Source organism: Prionailurus viverrinus, chromosome E2, assembly GCF_022837055.1.
Source record: "Prionailurus viverrinus isolate Anna chromosome E2, UM_Priviv_1.0, whole genome shotgun sequence".
NCBI lineage: Eukaryota > Metazoa > Chordata > Mammalia > Carnivora > Felidae > Prionailurus > Prionailurus viverrinus.
Genome location: NC_062575.1, coordinates 28,290,585 through 28,311,248, shown reverse-complemented (window position 1 = coordinate 28,311,248; position 20,664 = coordinate 28,290,585). Strand labels below are relative to the sequence as shown.

Here is a 20,664-nt window from a genome sequence, read left to right as displayed (position 1 = left end):
TGAGCAGGGCCTCGTCCTGAGCCCTGAGAGCAGCCTCTTGGGCTCGCAAACAGCACGAGGAGGAAGGCTGCTGGTGTTATAGCCCTAGATAGAGGTGGCCAGGAGACCTCAGAAATGAAGAGCCTGGAGGTCATGGCCTGGGTTGTGGCCACAGAAAACCAAAGTTCGGAGAAAGGCAAGGACTTTCCCAAGTCGTCTAGCAAGAGTGTGGCCATGGGTTCAGGACACAAGTGCACAGGTGTCTCTGCAAAGCCTTTACCCTGCAGCCTCTTGCAGTGGGGGAGGGAGTGCGGAACCTGGATGCGTGGACCTGTGCTCCCCTCAGATCTCGCTGCCCTCCAAGAGGCAGCTCTCTTCCCCCTTCCCAGAGAGGCCTGAGCTACCTGTGGGTGGCACTTGGGTTGATGCTGGAAGGGCCACGGGCTGGGGGAAAGAGGAGAGAGACGCTGTTGGGACCTGCCTGTCTCCTCCTTGCTGCAACCCCTTCTCATCCCGGGGGGAGAAAAATACTTTCCTGAGCCGGAATTTGCCCAGGAAGTCTGGCTGGACAAGAGAGAGCACCTGCCTCCCACCAAAATACACAGATACTTCCCCTTCCCCTTAGGATCCTGCACAGGAAGTGGCTGGAATAGGACCGGCTGACCAGCCTACCAGCCCCAAGTCTGGCCACATTTTCTGAGCGCTGTTCCGAGCAAGACCCTGCCCCGGAGGGCTCTGCATTGGGTAATTCTGGGCCAGGCCCTTGTCCTCTCCAGACCTCAGTCTCCCCCATGTGTGAAACAGGGGAGCTTTGTGGAGCGCTTCTGGTGACTTCGCAGCACTTCCTTTTATAAACCTCACACTACCCCATGAGGTGGTACTATCTCTCTCTTTTCCTTTTTAAAGTGTGTTTATTTATTTTTGAGAGAGAGTGTGTGTGTGTGGACAAGGGCCAGAGAGAGAAGGAGAGAGAGAATCCCAAGCAGGCTCTGTGTTGTTAGCACAGAGCCCTACTCGTGGCTTGATCTCATGAGCCCAGAGATCATGACCTGAGCTGAAATCAAGAGTTGGATGTTTAACCCACCAAGCCACCCAGGCGCCCTTACATGGTACTGTCTTATCTCCATTTTACAGAGGGGAAGCTGAGGTTCAGAGAGTTTCAGTTAGTCCCCCAGCCAGTAAATGGCAGCCAGTAAATGGCAGGCTTGGTATTTGAACCCAGGCAATCCGACCCAGCCTTTGCCTGAGGTCCCGGCCATCATCACTCTGATTGTCAGTTCAGGCAGGGGTCATTCTCCCTTTTCTGCAGACGGGAAAACTAAGGCTGAAGAGGTGCAGAGCAGAGGCAGGTCTTGAAACCTTGTGGGGTGCCACGAGGGCCAGCTCTCCCCCCTTCCCCCACTGACATCAGACATCTCCTTGAGGTACTGCCATCCCCAGGAAGTGCTGCAGGAGCTGGGGAGTGAAAGCAAGAAGTGTTCTGAGCCCAGAGACCAGAGGAAGCAAGAGGCTGCAGTGAAAGAAGAAGTGAAGTGAAGTGAGAGCGTGTTGTGTTGTGTCGTGTGGGGGCAAGGAGAGCAGAGAGAAGGGGAGGACTGAGAGCCCGTGCCGAGCACTGAGGGGAGCAGAGAGGAGGCGGCCGGCAGAGGCATCCAAGTTCCCTTTTGTTCTGTGGACCGGAGCTGGGAGCCCGTGGCAACAGCACAGCAGCAGCGGCTTCACAGGTCAGCCCCATCCAGCATCTCTATTCCCCACTCCCTCACCTGTCCTTATCCACCCGGTCCCCAGCAGGTGCCTGCCGGGGCCCAGGATTGGTGACATCCTGGGAGCAGCAAGCTGGGGACACACCTCATTCCCTTCACTCTCTGGGGGCAACTCCAGATCCCTGGGAATGTAGAAATCTATATTTTAAAAAAAGAGAGCAATTTAAACGAAGGAGTGTTTAGGCACTAGGTTCAAATCTTGGCTCCCTGCTGCGACCTGCGGCAAGTTATTAGACTTTCCTGGATTTCAGTTTCCTCATCTGTACAGTGGGGTTAATCTGGTAGCCTGCACCTTAGAGGACACTGGGAAGGGCCTGGATGGAGTTTGTACTGGGCAAACGGGAGCTGGTGCCATTCCTCTCAGAGTGAGCTGGACTGGAGCCCGGGGACTCTATGTCTCAGGGAAATGGCTCCAGTGCTGGCTTAGTCACTAAGTTGGGCCTTCGCGTGGCCTCCCTTTCCCCGCCTGTAAAATGGGGCTAATAATGGTATTTGTCAGGGCTTTCCTGCAGAGACCACAGGTTCAGTCCTCACCCAGGCTGGGGTGAGGCCAGCCGTGGGGGCTCCAGGAGCATGGCTGGCTCAGCAGGCCTGGTGCTGCCGGGGAGAGGGCAGGCTGCGGGGGGGATGCACGGTCAGCCCCAGGGAGGAAGGCAGTGGTTCCCGAGGCATATGCTCAGATGTATCTCCAGCTGGGGCTTTGGGTCAGAGCCCTAAACTTGCAGTGGGATCATGGAAATATCTATGTGTCTCTCTCCCTGAGAAATAGGTGTCCTTGGCTTCAGTTTACAGATGGGAAGCCCTCAAGCACAGAGAAGTAGAGTTATTGCCCCACGTCCCAGCCCAGACACTGAATACTGGAAGTGGCTATCAAATTTGCATCTTCTAGAGGCTCTAGTCTCCACCCTGTTGTTTCCTTATCTCTCTGTTGACCTAGATAGAGGCTTACTCTTCCGTAGAGCAACCCAACCATCTTTGGGAGCCTGTGGCACACAGCACTGGACTTGGAGTCTGGGCCCTGGGTTTGAGTCCTGGCTTGACCACAGGACTGCCGTCACCTCCCAGGCAAACTCCTGTGTGGTTTCCAGTTTCCCCACAGTCAACTGGAACCATCTTGGACCTCAGGTAGGGGGTTTCTGTTTCCCACGGAGCTTCAGATAATGAATTGTGGGGCCACGGTGAGCCGGGTGAGGGTGTGGGGCAATGCTGCACGGTGGCTTCTCTGAAGGGCAGGGGAGAGGGGTGTGTTAAGCAGAGGTGAGGATTGTGATTTGCCCCCTGGGAAAGGGAGTGGTAACCACAGCTATTTGAGGGGTCTGGGAGAGGTGTCACTTCTGCTTTGACCTTGATTTCTCCAGTTGGTGGTGGGGTTAGGCCCCTCTTCCCTCTGTAGACACAGAGCAGGGTGGCCAAGGGCCTGGGGAGCTGGCTTTACGGTCCAGACCCTAGAGGTCAAATCTGCACCATTGTCTGGGCCTCCATTCACACAGTGAGGGGGTAGACAAGATGACCCGAGATCTGTCTGCGCTGTTGGGTCCTCAGACTTCTTATCTGAAAAGTTTTAAATCGTTTCATTCAGCAGCTTCCTTTGTCCCCTCAAATGTTTTTCCTCCTGTCTTCTCTGAGGTTCAGAGAGGGCAAGTCAATTGCCCGAGGTAACACAGCCTAATAAATAACCAAGTGGCCAAATGAATAAGAACCCAGCACTCTGTGACTCCAAAGTCTCTATTCTCTTTTCAAATCAACACATATATTAATAGTGTTAAGACACATGTACGACTACCCGGAAAAAACCATCACATCCCCATCTCATGCTGTACTCCGGGATCGATGCAAATGGACTGGAGGTTCCAATGTGAAAAATGCAAACTTAAAAGGACGAGGAGAAACTTAAGAGAATTCCTTTGTAATGTTGGAGCAGGGAAGGCCTTTCTAGCTACAACTCAAAATCCAGAAGACCTAAGAGAACATGCTGCTAATTCTGATTACATAAAAATTATACATACAAAAAAAGACTCCTACCGGCAGAAGGACCATGTGTAATGTTAAAAGGCAAATGACAAACTAGGAAATATATTTGTAACTCACACAGTAGACAACGAGCTAATTTTCCTATTATGTGAAGAGTTTTGAGAAGATAAGGAAGAGTCGAACCTGATATAAAAATGGGCAGGTGTGGGGCTCCCGGGTGGCTCAGCTGGTTGGGCGTCCAACCCTGGCTCAGGTCATGATCTTGCAGTCTGTGAGTTCGAGCCCCGCTTCGGACCCTGTGCTGACAGCTGGGAGCTTGGAGCCTGCTTTGGAATCTGTGTCTCCCTCTCTCTCTGCCCCTCCCCCACTCACACTCTGTCTCTCTCTGTCTCTCTAACAGAAAGAAACATTTTTTTTTTTTTAAAAAGGGCAGATGGTGAACTTGCACACGTGGGAAATGACATCAGAACAGCTGCACTTTGGAAAGAACCAAAGACTGGAATCAACACAACTAGCTGTTCACAGGGCACCCACTGAAGAAGTTAGGGTTTATCCCTCCAACGTTAGACTATGAAGTTGTAATAGTAAACAATGGAAGCTCTAGGAACTGTTACAGAAAGCTCTCCAAGATATATTTTCAAGAGAAAAATGCAGAGTGCAGAACAGGAAAAAGTGTGCTTTTTTTTAATAAAATGAGAAGAATCATATATATGTGCTTATATGTATTTTTTTAAGTTTATTTACTTCTTTTGAGAGAGAGCAGGGGAGCAGCAGAGACGGAGGGGGAGAGAGAGAGAGAGAGAGAGAGAGAATCCCAAGTGGGCCCCACGCCATCAGCACAGATTCCCGACACGGGACTTGATCTATGAGATCATGACTTGAGCCAAAAACAGGAGTTGGACACTTAACTGACTGAGCCACCCAAGTGCCCCATGTGTGCTTATCTATATATGAAACTTGGGAAAGTCCACAAAACACTAATGATAATAGTTACCTGGGGGTGACGAATGAGGAACCGAGTGGTTGGGTGACACGGGCAGCAGGGATACTTTGATTTTATGTGCTTGTGTGCTTGTTTATATTTGAAAGATGTAAATTCCAAAAGCAAAGAGCAAATAAAGATCGAGAAATATATAACTATAACGCAGGGTAACTTCAGAAAATATGGGCAGTCAAACTAGTACCCAGAAGTGACCCCTGCATCTTCCACATTTTGCATATATGAAAAAATATGACTTTTACAAGGATTGGATTACACTGCTTTGCAACATGGTTTTTGTTTTACATAAGCAATATGTCACCATTATTTTTTCCATAATGCTAGTCATTTGGAGCACTAAAAAAAACTCTAAGTTGGGGCACCTGGGTGGCTCAGTCGGTTGAGCGTTCGACTTCAGCTCAGGTCATGATCTCACACTCCGTGAGTTCAAGCCCCGCGTCGGGCTCTGTGCTGACAGCTCCGAGCCTGGAGCCTGCTTCAGATTCTGTCTCCCTCTCGCTGTCTGCCCCTTCCCCACTCATGCTCTGTCTCTGTCTCTCAAGAATGAATAAACGTTAAAAAAATTAAAAAACAAGTAAAAAATAAAAAAACTCTAAGCATTAAAAACTTGCTTTTCTGTTTTGAAGATAACACATGTTCGTTGCAGAAAATGTGAACTATACAGAAAACATAAAAAAGAGAGTAATCCTCCTTCCCCAACATTATTAGCATTTTGGTGACCATTCTTCTAGATACCCTCCTAGGCTTAAGCATGTATAGTTGCACACATTTCCATACATGTGATTATATTGTGAGTGTTATGTTCAACTTGCTCTTTTCAATGCGTAATAATATACTGTGTTCCTCTTTTATGTTACTATTGACATCATAACTTTCGATAGTGACGTGGCGATCCAGTGTACTGTATTTTTGAACTTCTACTTTTGAAAAAATGACAAATTCATAGGAGGCTGCAAAAAAAAAAATAGTACAGAAAGATTTTGTGTATGCTTCACCCAATTAATCTGCATAATCTCCTCCTTCTCTTCCTTTTATTTGTTGAAGCCTTCCTCCTGGAAACTTCTTTTCTCCTGCTCCCTTCTGGACAGGATATACCCGGTCCTGCTGTCCAACCTACAACCGGGGGAATAGCTTTGTCTCCTCTCCGCTAGGGTTTCCTGTGTCCTGTGTTGTCTTTCACAAGTTACTCCCTCATTCTGTTGGAGCGCGTCCTCCAGCAGCTTTCTGAAAGAGGGTGTATGTTTTAAAATACCTAGTGATCCTCGGTTGACCGCTCACCTTTAAGAGTGCAGCACTAAAGCCTTATTGCTTGTCAGGGCTGATAACTGGGAAAGCTCCAACCTGAGTTCGGTCCTGGCCATATCACTGAGGAACATCAAAACCTCAGTAGCTATAGGATACTTTTCTTGGAATAGCCAGTTCTTCAGCAAAGAGTTTTCTCCTGGCTTAGAGCATCGTCACCTGGCTGCTGCAGGCTTCTGGAGGCTGAGTGGAGGAAGTGGTGAGGAAAGGATACGGCTTAATTTTTCTATACCTGAATGGCATCCCATCCTTGCCCTCAGGTCCTCTGGCACGCACTGTTTCTCGGGAATGAACTTTATGTTGGAATGTGGTTGAGGGTGGTAGGGTGGTGACAATAGTCCTGGGCACCCCGGGTGACAGAGGAGATCTGGGGCCCCAGCTGGTCATTTAAAAGACTCACCACCATCAATCCCCCATTTTTTTGCCTTCACCCTTCTTTTAGAGGTTCTCGATCCTCTGGTTCTCAAGTGCTCCCAGGGCTCTAAACCTTCTCCCTGTCCCCTCTCCTTCTCCCCTCCCTCACTCCACACCTCTCCCCCCTGCAGACACTGGGGCTCAACTCTTTACGGTTGGCTAAACTGACTACCAGGTGGTCACCTCCTTGGAACCTCCAAAGTTTTGCTAACATTTCTCACCTGCTGTTGACTTCTTTCCTCTTCTGTCTTTGTGGCTTTGCGCCCGTTTATCCACTCACGCTCATTTTAGTGGAGTTTCGGGGGGTTAACATAGATTTGCTATAGTTAAGCAGACGTTTATTGGTTTATTTTAAAACCACAGAAAATGAAGGCTGAGAGGGACAGACCCCTGCCCAAAGTCACACAGTGAATTAATGACACAGCTCAACAGGGTTACCTGTTGCTTGCTCCCAAGCAACTTCCCCCTGGGTGAAGTCAGCGCCCTGGAGAAGCCCCCAGACAGACCATTGTTTTGGGGAGGGAGAGTGACTCAGGCAAAGCTGGTAATGGTGGGCATTTCTGAACAAACAATCTGGGATTCTTGGAGTCGCAGAGACCAGGCTCAGGGATCCTAAAGCAGAGCAAGCCCACTTGCTCTCTGAGCCTCAGTTTCCTCATTTGTGAAATGCAGGAGTAACGAGGATTAATTAAAATGCTACATGTCCTGGGGTGCCTGGGTGGCTAGCCGATTAAGCATCAGCCTTCGGCTTAGGTTGTAATCTCATGGCTCTCAAGTTCAAGCCCCACATCAGGCTCTCTGCTGTTAGCATTGAGCCCGCTTTGGACCCTCTGTTCCCCTCTCTCTCTGCCCCTCCCTTGCTTGTGCTCTTTCACTCTCTCTCAAAAATACATAAACATTTAAAATATATATATAAAATGCTAGATGTCCTACCTTTGGGACATGCTGGACACCTAAAAGTTAGAGCTCACTCTTTTACCATGGTGACAATGGCATGCATCTTTTCCAGGTTGGAAACTAGTTTTTGGAAGAGACTGGGAACAGGACATGGATGGCCATAGGGTCTTTTTCCTCTGCCTGTGCCTCATGATTGCTCACAGTGATACAGTGGGTAAGGGGGTGCTGCTGAACTGGGGGGCAATCTGAGCCCGGGCCCGTGGCTGTGACGTGAAAGGGGGACGACCCAAACCAAGGGAGCTTGAAAGAGGGCACTGAGGTCTCCCGGGGCAGCAGCAAGGCTGAGGCTGTGGTAGAAGGGCCCAGAGGCTGTGGGGACAGAGGCTGATGTGGAGGCGTGACCTGCCCCGCAGAGGAGTCCCAAGAACCCCTGAGCTGGATGGAGAACCTGGAGAAGACGTCCAGGAGCCGCAATGGGAGTTCGTTTCGTGGGTGAGTTGGGCGGCCCTCCCCGCCCCCCCCTTGAGTCAGCTGTGCCTCCCACCCCCAGCTGGCACCTTGAGTCAGTGGTCCAGGGTTGTCCAGTGTAGACCATTAATCCATTTATTCAACATTCAGTTATTGAGTACCTACTGTGTGCCCAGCACGAGGCTTGGAAGATGCAGGTTAACCATGTCCCTGCCCTTATCAAGTTTGCTGTCTGGTTTAGGGCCTTTAACTATGGATGCCATGAAATCGGGTGCAGAATCGTGGGTCTCTGCATTTTCCTGGGAAGGAGTTGCAAAGCTGGACCGAGCTCTCGAATGGTCTCGCAGCTCTGGGTGAGGGGATGGTGCTGATGACTGGCCAGGGGGAGCACAGGGACTATGTGGCATTTCACTCAGTCAGCAGAAAAAATCCAGAAAAATCTTCCTGAAGGAGGTGTCCAAAGATCTGGACCTGAACAAGAGGTAATCAGGAGATGTGGATGAGTGGGGTGGAGAGGTAAGAGTGTGCCAGACACTGTGTGTGCAAAGGTCCGGAGGTAGGGGTAGCAGATGTGGGCTGGGGGAAGCCCTGCCCTTATTGGCTGTCTGGGGCCCCTCTTGCCCCCACGCCCACTCCAGACCCTGGCCAGCTCTCTCACCCTCAGGCTTATCCGGGGCCTGGAGTGCAGCCTGTTGAACACCAGCTTCGAGGGCAAGAACCTTACCTTGCAGACGCACAGCATCCAGACACTGGCCTTCAAGCTGGGCTGTGACTTCACTGGCCTCGCACTGAGCAGTGCGACTCTGGAGCGGGTCCCCCAGGTCAGAGGGGGCCAGGAGATGGAGGGCAGCCAGGGTCTCGACCCTAGAAATCCTCCAGGGGCTTCAGGTCTGGACTTCCCCCAACTAATCTGGTCTGCCCTAATAGCTGTGAGTTGCCTCTTCTGTAAAATGGGGCTGACATTCCTCACGTGAATGGCGGAAAGAGAGGGTGCTCTGTGGCCCCTCAAGGGCAATGTCCTCTTCCTGCTTCTGCAGGTCCCCGAGGGGAGGCGGCAGTGGGAGAGGCCAGGGAAGCCAGGGTCCTTGGAAGACTCTGGTGTGATTCCTGCTGACCGTCTGGGCGCTGAGGGCTGACGAGCTCCATCCCCCGGGGCCCCAGTTGGGTGGGGTAAATCGAGGCAGGGGCAGCCTGGAGGAAGGGCCTGGGATCTCAGGAAGTTGGGGAGGAAGTACAGCCTGGGAGGAGAGGGCTCTGCAGGTGGAGGCTCCTAGGGATGAAATGCCCCAGGGAAAGAACAGGATGGGAAGGCTTCACAAGGAGTGGGGAGCAATGGAAGTGTTGGGGCCGGGTGTGGCTTAGCCCCTCCATGGCTGCCCATAGGCCTCGGTGCCGCACGCCATGGAGTTCCCGGCAGAGCTGACCCAGAATGCCTGCAGGACCCGCCCCAGGGAGCTGCGCCTCATCTGCATTTACTTCTTCACTGACTACTTTTTCCAGGTCAGTGCCACACGGGGGCCAAGCAGGGTAGGTGCCGGCCCCTTCCTGCGGGCACTGCGGGCATCCGTACCATCACCTGGCCTCTGCACAGGGACCAGCACCAGGTGGGACCAGCCCATTGTGCAACCTGAGCCAGCCGCTGTCCTTTCTGGGCCTTGGTTTTAGGAGAATGGTGTTGGGGGTGCAATTACAAGAAATCTACCATGGATGTGTCTGTCCCTAGATGGGAGACAGACAAAGGTGTTTTTAACTTTGGCTTTGAAAGTGAGCGAGGACAGATGGAGGCTGGAATGCACTGAATCCATGGCGGAGAGGTGGGGGGTGAGTGCTGAAGGGACAGCTTTCCAGGTGGAGGGGACAGCATACGCAAAGGCTACGAGGCTGGCCCACGTGTGAAGGCACACTGCTCTTCTCACCCGGGGGAAGGGGCTGGTGAAGGGGGGCTCTCGGACCTCAGCCGGGGTCTCCATGCATCCATCCTCTCCAGTCAGCCCTTTGCTGTCCTTCCAGAGTATCAACTCATCTTTGCTCAATAACTATGTCCTGGGAGCCCAGCTGAGTCACGGACACGTGAACAACCTCAGTGAGCCGATCAACATCAGCTTCTGGCACAACCGAAGCCTGGTACTGTTGGGGGTGCCCCCATTTCCACCTCACCCCTGCCCCTTGTGGCTCCTGTTGAACTCTGGCTCAACTAAACCCACACCCGTGGAAGCATTTTGAAAACAAACCGTTTCAAATCGATCACAGTTTGAAAATTCCTGTCAAAGGAATCAGAGAGAGAAGTTTTGCTTAATTTTTTTTACTTACCACATTAGGCAGGATTCTTTGAGTTGCAAGTGATGCAAAGCCAGGTCAAGCCAGCTTAAACACAGAAAGGATGGGCTCGTGCAGATGAAATGTCCAGGGCTGTCCAGCTTCAGGCCTGGCTGGATCCAGGGGCTGATGCAATGCCATTCTGGCTCAGCCTCTTTCCATCTCTCAGCAATGGTTTCCTATCTTGGATCTCTACTCTGGTAAGATGGCAGCAAAAGTGTCGGACTTCCATCCCCTCTTCCCAGGAGGCTCTTCCTCATCGGTGCAAACGAGGGTTCCAAAATGGAGTCCTTAGGGTCCAGCTGGGTCATGTGTCCATCCCTGCACCATCACTGCACACAGGTGGATGGAACGTGTGGATTGGCCAGGCCTGGGTCACACGGCTTGGGGACTGGGCTGGATTCATCTGATCTGCCATGGGGGCAGGTATGGGTCTTCAAGGGAAGCTCAGAAGCTGATCCTGGAGTGAGGGAGAAGGGCTGCTGGGTGAGCACAAGCCCTGGTGTCTCTGTTCTCCTGGCCCTGGCATTCCGGAAAAGCCCAGAGACTCTACATTCTGCCCTGACTTTCCATCAGCTTCATGAGACTGCTCTGCACTCTCACTTTCTCCATCATCCTTCCCTTACTTTCCTCTGAACCTTTGCTCCCGCAGTTCTCTTTATCTGGATTGCCCTCGTTCCACTTCTGCTGAGATCTGATGTGTCCTCAAAGACCTCAGTGCCCCAATCGTCCCTTCCCTCCTTGGGACTCCCCTACCCCTTGCTCAGTGGTTTTCCATGGCACTTTCTGTGTCGTTCCTCCCACCCCACCACCCCCATGGCTCGGCATCAGGGTTGTCTGTGGATGAGTCTCTTTCCCGCCCTGGGCAGTGCACCTGCAATATCCTTGTTCCCCATGAGGAGGAGGGGAAAGGGCACAGTTGATTGTAGAGCACCTACTGTCCAGCCAGAGCTGGTCACTCAAGATTCCTCACTGCCCGTAATTTAATACCCTCTTTGAGAAATTGTGTATAGAGGATCCCATTTTACAGATGAGTAAACTGAGGCACAGAGAAGCTTGGCAACTTGCCCAGGTTACTCTGAGAGTCCATAGTGGAGGTGAGTCTGGAATCTGGGTCTGTCTGGCCAAAGCCCAGCCAGTGCCTTGTAAGAAGTTGACAAGGGTGCAGTTGAATCAGCTTTGGCCCCCACAATTTCCAGACTCTGACCCACGGCCCTCCCCCATACCCCTTACCCCGTACCTCCTCCATACCCAACTCCACCATCTCCCCTTAGGAAGGCTACACAGCGACCTGTGTCTTTTGGAAGGAAGGAGCCAGCAAGGATCACTGGGGGGTCTGGAGCCCCGAGGGCTGTCGCACAGAGCAGCCGTCACCTTCCCAGGTGCTCTGCCGCTGCAACCACCTCAGCTACTTTGCTGTTCTCATGGTATGTGTGCATCCAGTCTGGGTGATGGGAGTCAAAGCTGTAAAGGACCCCATGTCTAGGCAAGAGGAGCAGGGCACAGGCAGGTGCAAGGGACAGACAATCCAACTCAAATGGGCTTAAGGAGAAAAAACGAGAAACGTATGAACTCCTGTGGCTGAAGAGGCTATGCTGGGCTTCAGACATGGCTTGATCAAGATGTTCAAGATCACCAAGACAAGGCTCTATATCTCTCACGTGTGTTTGCTGTGTACTGGCCTGGGCTTCAGACGGAATTTCCCTTCAGGATAATTATACGACTGCTAGCAGATCCTGGCTCGTGTCCTACTAGCTTTGAGGCCAGTGGGCTCTAACTGGCTCTTTCCCAATTCTGCCAGCTAGTTTGGGGATTGAGTCCCACTGGCCTGGAGTGTGTCACATTCCCATCCCTCAATCAATCACTCTGGGCAGGAGGAGGGAAGGCTCTGATAAGTCAGGCCTGGTGCACTGTCCACGCACAGTGCCCATATATGTCTATGTGCATAGACAGCAAGGCAGGGGAGGTTCTCATAGAGAGAGGGGAGATGGGAGTTGAGGGGGGCAAAAGCCACCGTATCTGCCAGAGCCTTTTCTTTCAAGTCAGGACCATGGTAGGCTTTGTGGTGGGGCAGGGGAGCTTGGAGCTGAGATCTTAGCAGGTCCCTGTGAGTGCGGGGAGGGCATTCCCATGCTTCTGTCCTCCATCCCCCCTTCCTTCTTGCAGCAACTCTCCCCGGCCCCGATCCCCGCAGAGCTGCTGGTGCCTCTTACGTACATCTCCCTGGTGGGCTGCAGCATCTCCGTCGTGGCCTCGCTTCTCACTATCCTGCTGCACTTCCAAGCCAGGTATTCCCCTGCCCCCGTGCCAGGACCGCCCACCCGCTGCTGCTCAGCACCCCTCCTTATCCAATTGATCCCCCAGAGTGGGGTGGACTTCTCCAGGGAATGGGGGCAGGAGACCAGCCTTGCTGTGTGGCTGCCGTTGGATCCCCGCGACCTCTCAACCTCAGTGTTCCCATCATTGTGTGTCCGTGAGCCCAGGGGGTGGCACTGCCTGGGTGACGTCCCCAGGCCACGGAAGGGCATGCTCCCACCCGCAGGAAGCAGGGTGACTCCACAACACACATCCACATGAACCTGCATGCGTCTGTGCTGCTCCTGAACGTCGCCTTCCTGTTGAGTCCTGTGCTGGCCAGGGCCGGGGCAGCATGCACAGCACTGGCGGCCATCCTGCACTTTGCGCTGCTCAGCTGCCTCACCTGGATGGCCATCGAAGGCTTCAACCTCTACCTCCTCCTCGTGCGCGTCTACAACATCTACATCCGCCGATATATGCTCAAGCTGTGTGCAGTGGGTTGGGGTAAGCAGAGCCTCCCTCCCCCTTGCTTCCTGAGGCTTCCAGCCACACAGGCAGTCTACCCTCTCCTGCCCTTCTCTTTCTCCTCTTCCTCATCATAGCGACCATGAGCACTGATCATCATCCCTGCCAACGCTCACCACTACTTTCTACACTGCTATTCTTATCGTCGGTTCTACTTCCAAACCTCCATGGCGACCTCCACCCCAACGCCTCCATCCCCTCCACCCCCAACACCTCCATCACCTCCACCCCAACACCTCCATTCCCCCCAACCCCAACACCTCCATCCCCTCCCACCCCCAACACCCCCATTCCCCCCACCCCCAAACCTCCACCCCCTCCCACCCCAACACCTCCATTCCCTCTACCTCCACACCTCCATCCCCTCCACCCCAACATCTCCACCCCCCGCCACCCCCAACACCTCCATCCCCTCCACTTCCTACACCTCCATCACCTCCACTCCAACACCTCCATTCCCTCCACACCCAACACCTCCATCCCCTCCACCCCAACACCTCCATCCCCCCGCACCCCCAACACCTCCATCCCCCCACCCCCAACACCTCCATCCCCCCACCCCCAACACCTCCATCCCCTCCACTTCCAACACCTCCATCCCCTCCACTCCAAACCTCCATTCCCTCCACACCCAACACCTCCATCCCCTCCACCCCAACACCTCCATCCACCCGCACCCCCAACACCTCCATCCCCCCACACCCCCAACACCTCCATTCCCCCCCAACACCTCCATCCCCTCCACCTCCAACACCTCCATCCTCTCCACACCTCCAACATCCCTACACCTCCATCCCCTCCAGAGCTCCATCCCCTCCACCCCCAACACTTCCATCCCCTCCACCTCCAGCGCCTCCACACCTCCATCTCCTCCACCACCAATACCTCCATCCCCTCCACCTCCACACCTCCTTCACCTCCACACCTCCACACCTCCAACACCTCCATCCCCAACACTTCCAATCTCTCCATCCCCACAACCTCCATCACCTCCACACCTCCAATATCTCCAACACCTCCATTCCCCCCACCCAACACTTCCATTCCCCCCACCCCCAACACCTCTATCCCCTCAACCCCAACACCTTCATTACCTCCACCTCCAACACCGCCAACACCTCCACACCTCCAACATCTCCAACACCTCCATTCCCTCCACCCTCAACACCTCCATCCCCTCCACACACAACACCTCCATCCCCTCCATCTCCAACACCTCCAACACCTCCATTCCCCCCACCCCCAACACCTCTATCCCCTCTACCCCAACACCTCCATTCCCTTCACCCCCAGCACCTCCATCCCCTCCACACCCAACACCTCCAACACCTCCAACATCTCCAACACCTCCACACTTCCAACATCTCCAACACCTCCATTCCCCCCACCCCCAACACCTCTATCTCCTCTACCCCAACACCTCCATTCCCTCCACCACCAACACCTCCATCCCCTCCACCCCAACACCTCCATCACCTCCACACCTCTAACACCTCCATTCCCCCATCCCAACACCTCCATCACCTACACACCTCCAACACCTCCATTCCCCCTATCCCAACACCTCCAACACCTCCACGCCTCCAATATCTCCAACACCGCCATTTCCCCACCCCAACACCTCCACACCTCCACACCTCCATTCCCTCTACCCCAACACTTCCATCACCTCCACACCTCAAACACCTCCATTCCCCCCACCCCCACACCTCCATCACCTCCACACCTCCAACACCTCCATACCTCCGACACCTCTAACAGTTCCATCCCCCCCACCTCCACCACCTCCACACCTTACCTCCAACACCTCCAGTACCATCACTTCCAACACCTCCACCATCACCTCCACCTCTAACACCACCATCACTTCTGCCATCGTCTCCACCATATCTACCTCTAACACCATCAACTCCACCACCACCACTTCCATCACCACCTCTGACTCCACCATCATCTTCACCACCACCTCCACCATCACTACCATCCTCATCCTCGTCTTCACCACCATCTCTGGCATCACCATCACTGGCACCTCTATCGCCATCCTAGCCCTTCTTGAGCATCTCTGTTTCCTCACAAGTTCTCCCAACCCTCCGTCCCATTAGCTCGATCTCCCCACTGCTACTGCCATTGCCATCCCACCCTAGAGTCCTCACTAACATCATCTTGGAGAGCTGTCTCCTCTCAGACCTCTGGGTTACGTGCTTGGAAGCTGGACAATATGGCAGGGGCTGGGGGCTCGGAACAGTCCCTTTCCCTCCCCACTTGCTCAGTGGGATTCTGTTTTAGCAGCCCCAGGGACCCATGACAAACCTTTCTCTGGGGTCACCTGACAGATGCTGAGAACTCTGTCTCATCCCTCAGGGGTCCCAGCCCTCCTGGTGCTGCTCCTTCTTGTTGACCAGAATTCAGTGTATGGACCTCACACAATCCCACTCTTCGACAGCCGGGAAAATGGCACGGGTTTCCAGAACAATTCCATGTGAGTACCTTCAGGGCTGTGGCAGGCTCTCTGGCTCTGGTGGAAGGACCCAGGGGCTCTGAACAGGGTGTGCTGTAGGCAGGACACTGGCTGTGGGGCAAGCAGGGGACCAGGACTCAGAGAGGGGGTGGTTTCCAGGGGCCTTTGCCACACCTTCTGCTGGATCCCTGAAGCCTCCTGCAGAGGCAGGCTCTCGTCCTAGGCCAGCTAACCCTAGGGAGCCCTGGCATGAACTCTGGTGCTTGCTCATGGGCCTCCCAAGCGCGGGTAGAAGGCCCTCCACCCCCTGGCAGCACAGAGGTCGGCCCAGCGCCCCCTCCCGCTCTCAGACCTCACTGGGGGAGCTCAGCCTGCGCCTGACTCTGCTGTCCTTTCCCACCACCTTGCTGTGCTCACTCAGCCTCCTGCACCTCCCGATCTGTGCCTGGCATAGCACTGCCAGCCCACAGACCCTCCTGGTCAGAGAGAGTGCTGCAAGGGCTGGGACACCCCAAGGACAGGGCTGACATATGTGTGTGTGTGTGTGTGTGTGTGTGTGTGTGTGTGTGTTGGGGGGCCTGGGGGTCTGGGGGTCTGGGGACCAGATTCTGTTGCTTCTTCCTGTGCTCTCGGACATTAACCTTTCTCTTGTTATGAAGTTTCTAACAGCCAATGTAGGGAGAATAGCCTAATAACCTCCCGTCGACCTAGCTCCAGTATTCGGCTGTCCATCCTGCTTTCTTTCCTGGCTGACACAAGCTCAGGACTGCTGAGGGCCAACTCTGTGGCAGGCCTCATGAATTATCCTGTTTAAACCTTGCAGCAAGGAGTGGGTCCTGTTGTCAGCCTCTGTTTACTGTTAGGGAAACTGAGGCACAGACAGCTGATGAACCCTGCCCAAGGAAACCCAGGTGGTCAATGGCAGAGCTGGGACTTGGCCACAGGCAGGATGGCTCCAGAGCTCAGCCCCCCAGCCTCCAGGAAGTGAGAACTCTGGGCACCGAGTGGAGGCAGAGTGGGGTTCATTCCTCACAGCAAGGGTCAGGCTGCTTCGTCAGAGGAGGTGTGACTTGGGGCTCCTTAACCATGTAGTTTTTTAAAAAAAATGTTTTAAGAATTTTTATTTATTTTGAGACAGAGAGAGAGAGAGAGAGAGAGAGAGAGAGAGAGAGACAGAGCACGAGTGGGGGAGGGGCATAGAGAGAGGAAGACACAGAATCTGAAGCAGGCTCCAGGCTCTGAGCTGTCAGCACAGAGCCTGATGCAGGGATCGAACTCATGAACCACGAGATCATGACCTGAGCCGAAGTCAGACGCCTAACTGACTGAACCACCCAGGTGCCCCTCACCATGAGTTTTAATATAATATGTGCTGTGTCCCCTGCAGTGGGGACAGGAAGGACATTATTGCTGGGCTGTCAGAGCACTCCCCACTCTAAGGACCAGCTTCTCCCAAAGCTTCTTCCTTCTTTCTCCTTTCCCTCTCATCTGGCTTTGTGACTTTTATTCTCCTGCATTTAAAAGACCCTTCCTATGTAGATTTGTGTTGCTGAACACAAACAGCAATAACAAAAAAACACCCTTGAACGTACTCCAGTGCCCGCTGACGGGACACTGGTTAGTAAATTGCGATAGAGCCACCCCTGCTGGACTGCCACACTGTGGTGAAAAGGAATGATCCATGACCACACTCAGTCCCTTGGATAAATCCCCAAGATCACATTCAAGAATGGTGGCTGCCGCAGCAGGGGCTCGAGCAGGCGACTGTGACAGGGACACAGGCATTGAGCCCGGGACTTCAAATCCCACCTTTGCCTCTTACTAGCGCATGTTCCTAAGCCAGAGCCTCAGTTTCCTCATCAGCAGGATGGGGATGGTGATGCACCTGCTTCATGGGGTCATCATGAGAACCGAATGGGCTAATCCACAGAAAGCATGGGACACGGTGTCTGAGTGGGTAAAAGGTACCACCTGTCTTGCAGGTGTCCTGGGGAAGCAAAGGGCATGAAGCCCTCAGGGAGGGTCTAGGAGCGGGGCTGGGGCCACTGCCAGGCCTCTGCTCTTTCCTCAGTCCTCGGTGGCATCTTCCTGCTGTTTCTTCTCTGCTCCTTGGTCCACACGTCACCGTGAGTGCCCCTCCACCAGGCTGCCCCGACTTGCAACAGCTTGTTTACTGCTCAGAGCCCAGCATGTCGGCCCAGTCTAGGTGGGGAGGGGTCCACTGCACAGAGATGCTGATTGGATGGTGATGACCGTGTGGCGGGTGGGAGGAGGAAAGAGGGCCCCCGGGCCAATGATCTGACAGTATCGTACAAGTTGGCAGTTTGGCTGGCCGTGGAAGGGGAGAGAGGTAAGACGTAGAAAGGAGAGGAAGAGTTTTCAGGTGGGTTAAGGCATGGAGGCATGAGAGAGCCCTGTGTGGCTGGAAAGGAGAGCTTGGGGGGCTTGAGGCAGGAGGCTGAGGTGGCAGGTGGGGCCTAATGTGGTGGCCTGGCTGGAAAGCTGGGCCCAGAACTTCACCACACGTGTGGTCGGAAAAGAAACAATGGGTCTGGGCCAGGAGACAGGCCCAGGTTCGGGAGCCCATCCAGAGGCCCAGAGACCAGGATCTCCTCCCCACCCTGGCCTTGGGAGCCACACCGACCTGAACTTCACCCCTCCTCTACAGATGCTGGGTGCGGAGCCCCTGGGTGCACAACATCTTGGTCATGGGCTATGGTGGCCTCACATCCCTTTTCAACCTGGTGGTGCTGGTTTGGGCGCTGCGGGCCGTGCGCAGGCTGCGGGCGCAGGAGAAGGTGCCGGGCACCCGGGCCTGCCGAGATAGTGTCACCGTGCTGGGCCTCACCCTGCTGCTGGGCACCACCTGGGCCTTGGCTTTCTTCTCCTTTGGTGTCTTCCTGCTGCCCCAGCTCTTCCTCTTCACCATCTTCAACTCGCTGTACGGTAGGGCCCGCGGGAGGCGTGGAAGAAGCCCCAAGGGGAGTGCACAGCGGCAGGTGGATGTTTAGCCCGAAGGGCTTCAGGCCAAGGGGGCAAGTCAGGGGCCGAAATCCAGCTCCCCTGCCAAGCTGGTTGGGGGCTCCTTCTGCCCATGGGAAGGAGCATGTCCTTCTAATTGGCACAAAGGCACCTTCTGGCCTAGTGGTGGCTGGTCCTCCAGCTTCTACGCTCTGCCCCTTCTGCTTCCAACAGTAAGGGGCCCTAAGAATGACTCCTGGGCCTCAAGGAAGCTCAGCTCACCCCCAGCGAGGAGATCCCTGGATTCGGGGTGGGGCGCCACGTTGCTCCTGCCAGTGTCCCCCTGACCAGTCTTTTGCTTGCAGGTTTCTTCCTCTTCCTGTGGTTCTGCTCCCAGAGGTGCCGCTCAGAGGCAGAAGTGGAGGCAGAGATGGAGGCGTTCAGCTCCTCCCAGACGATGCCGTAGTCTGGGCCCGCTGGCCCAGAACCCGTAGCCTCTCTGGCTGCCTGCAGCCCGAGACTCTGGCTCCCACCAGAGAAGGTGGCAGGCCAGCTGCTGGACACCAGAAGCCCCTGTGCCCTCCAGGGAGGCTTCCCTACCTCCATGGCTTCCCCGGGCCCAGAGGGCAGGGCATTCTGCCCCGGGACAGGTGCAACCCCGCTGGGGGTCAGCAAACTTTACTGGGGTGCCTGGGCCCAGGGTACCCGGTCAGGCCCATGGGCAGAGCACTGGCTTGGGAGTCAGGAGGCCATATTTCAAGGCTTGGCTCCGAGTCTTACTGTATGACCTTGGGCCTGTCATCTCCCTGACCCTGGTTTCCACATCTGTGACATGGGGCAGATGGCTTCGGTCCTGCCTAGCCCAAGAGCTTTGTGAAGACTGAGTAAAACCAGGGAAGAAGGTCTTAGTGGGCCCCGTTACTTCCAACTGCCTGCTGGGGGCGGGGTCTCTGCCAATCTGCCCTGGATATTTCCTGCTGGGCCTTGCCACCTTCCTTCTGGGGAGGGCCAGGCCACATCTTGGCCCAGGGTCCCCAGCCCAGAGCTGAGTCTCCCCCAGTGTCTGAGACCTCACCAGCTTATGCCTGAGGCTGCTTTTCCTTTAGTCCCCCCAAATTATGATGACCCACAACTCCAGGCCTGTTCTTAAAGATCAGGAAGTCCAGTCCTTCCCAGAAGCTCCTCCTCCAGTGCTCCCAAGACCCCTATAGGCCATGTAGAACAGAAGCTGGCGATAGGGCTTCCTGGGGAGGAGGGCAGAGCTTCTTTCCCCTCCACCTGAGCCAGCTGGGCCTGTGACCTGGGTATCTGATGATTGGTTAGGATCGAATTTCCCGTGGTAGGCGTGAGGGTATGGATTCTAAACCCAAGCTAAGGCCACAGTTGTAGAGACCTACCTTGATCTATCTGTCAGACCAAGAGGGGGAGGGCTCACGAAGCCAGCTGCATTCCCAGGATGCACACCAGAGGGCGCTGTTGGCCTGTGCTCAGAGGCCGTTGGCTCCAAAATCCATCTGGAAATGTCACCTGTCTGTGGACTTGACACACAAGCTGCAGAGGTCCTGCTTCCAGAACTGCTCCTGCTGAGGGACCAAAGAAAGAGTTCTCACACCGTTTACATGGCCATTTCTCTCTTTTCCCAACGCAGCTGCCGGTTCTGGCTCTTCTGGGCATATCCGGTGCTAAAGCCGTGGGCTGGGGTAGGCTCTCAGGGCGCCGCCCCAGGCCGTCAGACAGGTAATAATGGCTGTGGAGGGCGCAGAGAGGGAACTGGAGCTGGATCCCTTTTCTCCCGGGGGGATCTTCTGCCCTCTGCTCATTTCTTGATGCAAATAGCCCTTCTCTGGGTGGTGAGTACTGTGGTCTCTAGAGCCAGACTGCCTGGGCTCAGATGGCTCTGCCACTTGCCAGCTATGTGACAAGCCACTCAAGTTCTCTGTGCCTCAGTTTTCTAATCTGTAAAATAGAGGTAGTAGTAGGGGTGCCTATTTTGAAGATGAAAAAAAAAACATATAAAGAGGCTTAGCGCATAGTAAGCGCTCAATAAACGGTTATCATTGTTATCATTAGTGTTTTTGCTATTATTATTAACAGAGTCAACTGAGAGGGCACGCCATCACTAGGCACAACCTGCTGTCCCTCAGCTTCATCACCTCCTCCCCCACTTTCCCTAGAGTGGCCTCTGCTCTGACTTCAGAGTGGCCCCCCACCTCTATCAGGGTGATGTGGGTCCCCATCCAAGTCCCCTGCCTGGGGTTGGCCCAGTCCTGAGGGGTACCAGGCTCCTTAGGCCTGGGGGAGGGGGGCTC

General features: G+C 54.4%; 1 protein-coding gene across 7 annotated transcripts; it reads left to right on the top strand.

Annotated features, from left to right (window-relative positions):
- Positions 1 to 1,157: 1,157 nt before the first annotated feature.
- On the top strand, positions 1,158 to 20,418 carry ADGRG5 (adhesion G protein-coupled receptor G5). Of its 7 annotated transcripts, none has more exons than XM_047836315.1 (14): positions 1,158 to 1,703; positions 2,684 to 2,867; positions 7,439 to 7,540; positions 7,740 to 7,818; positions 8,211 to 8,276; positions 8,459 to 8,615; positions 9,178 to 9,294; positions 9,805 to 9,918; positions 11,385 to 11,537; positions 12,277 to 12,398; positions 12,653 to 12,912; positions 15,298 to 15,415; positions 18,063 to 18,340; positions 18,721 to 20,418. In XM_047836315.1, the coding sequence occupies exons 3-14, from the start codon at positions 7,477 to 7,479 to the stop codon at positions 18,819 to 18,821; spliced, it is 1,629 nt and encodes a 542-aa protein (XP_047692271.1). In that variant the 5' UTR covers positions 1,158 to 1,703; positions 2,684 to 2,867; positions 7,439 to 7,476; the 3' UTR covers positions 18,822 to 20,418. The 7 variants fall into 7 exon arrangements, with proteins under 7 accessions (XP_047692271.1, XP_047692270.1, XP_047692272.1 ...); XM_047836314.1 differs by having other exon boundaries at positions 2,680 to 2,867; XM_047836316.1 differs by lacking the exon at positions 2,684 to 2,867.
- Positions 20,419 to 20,664: the final 246 nt, after the last annotated feature.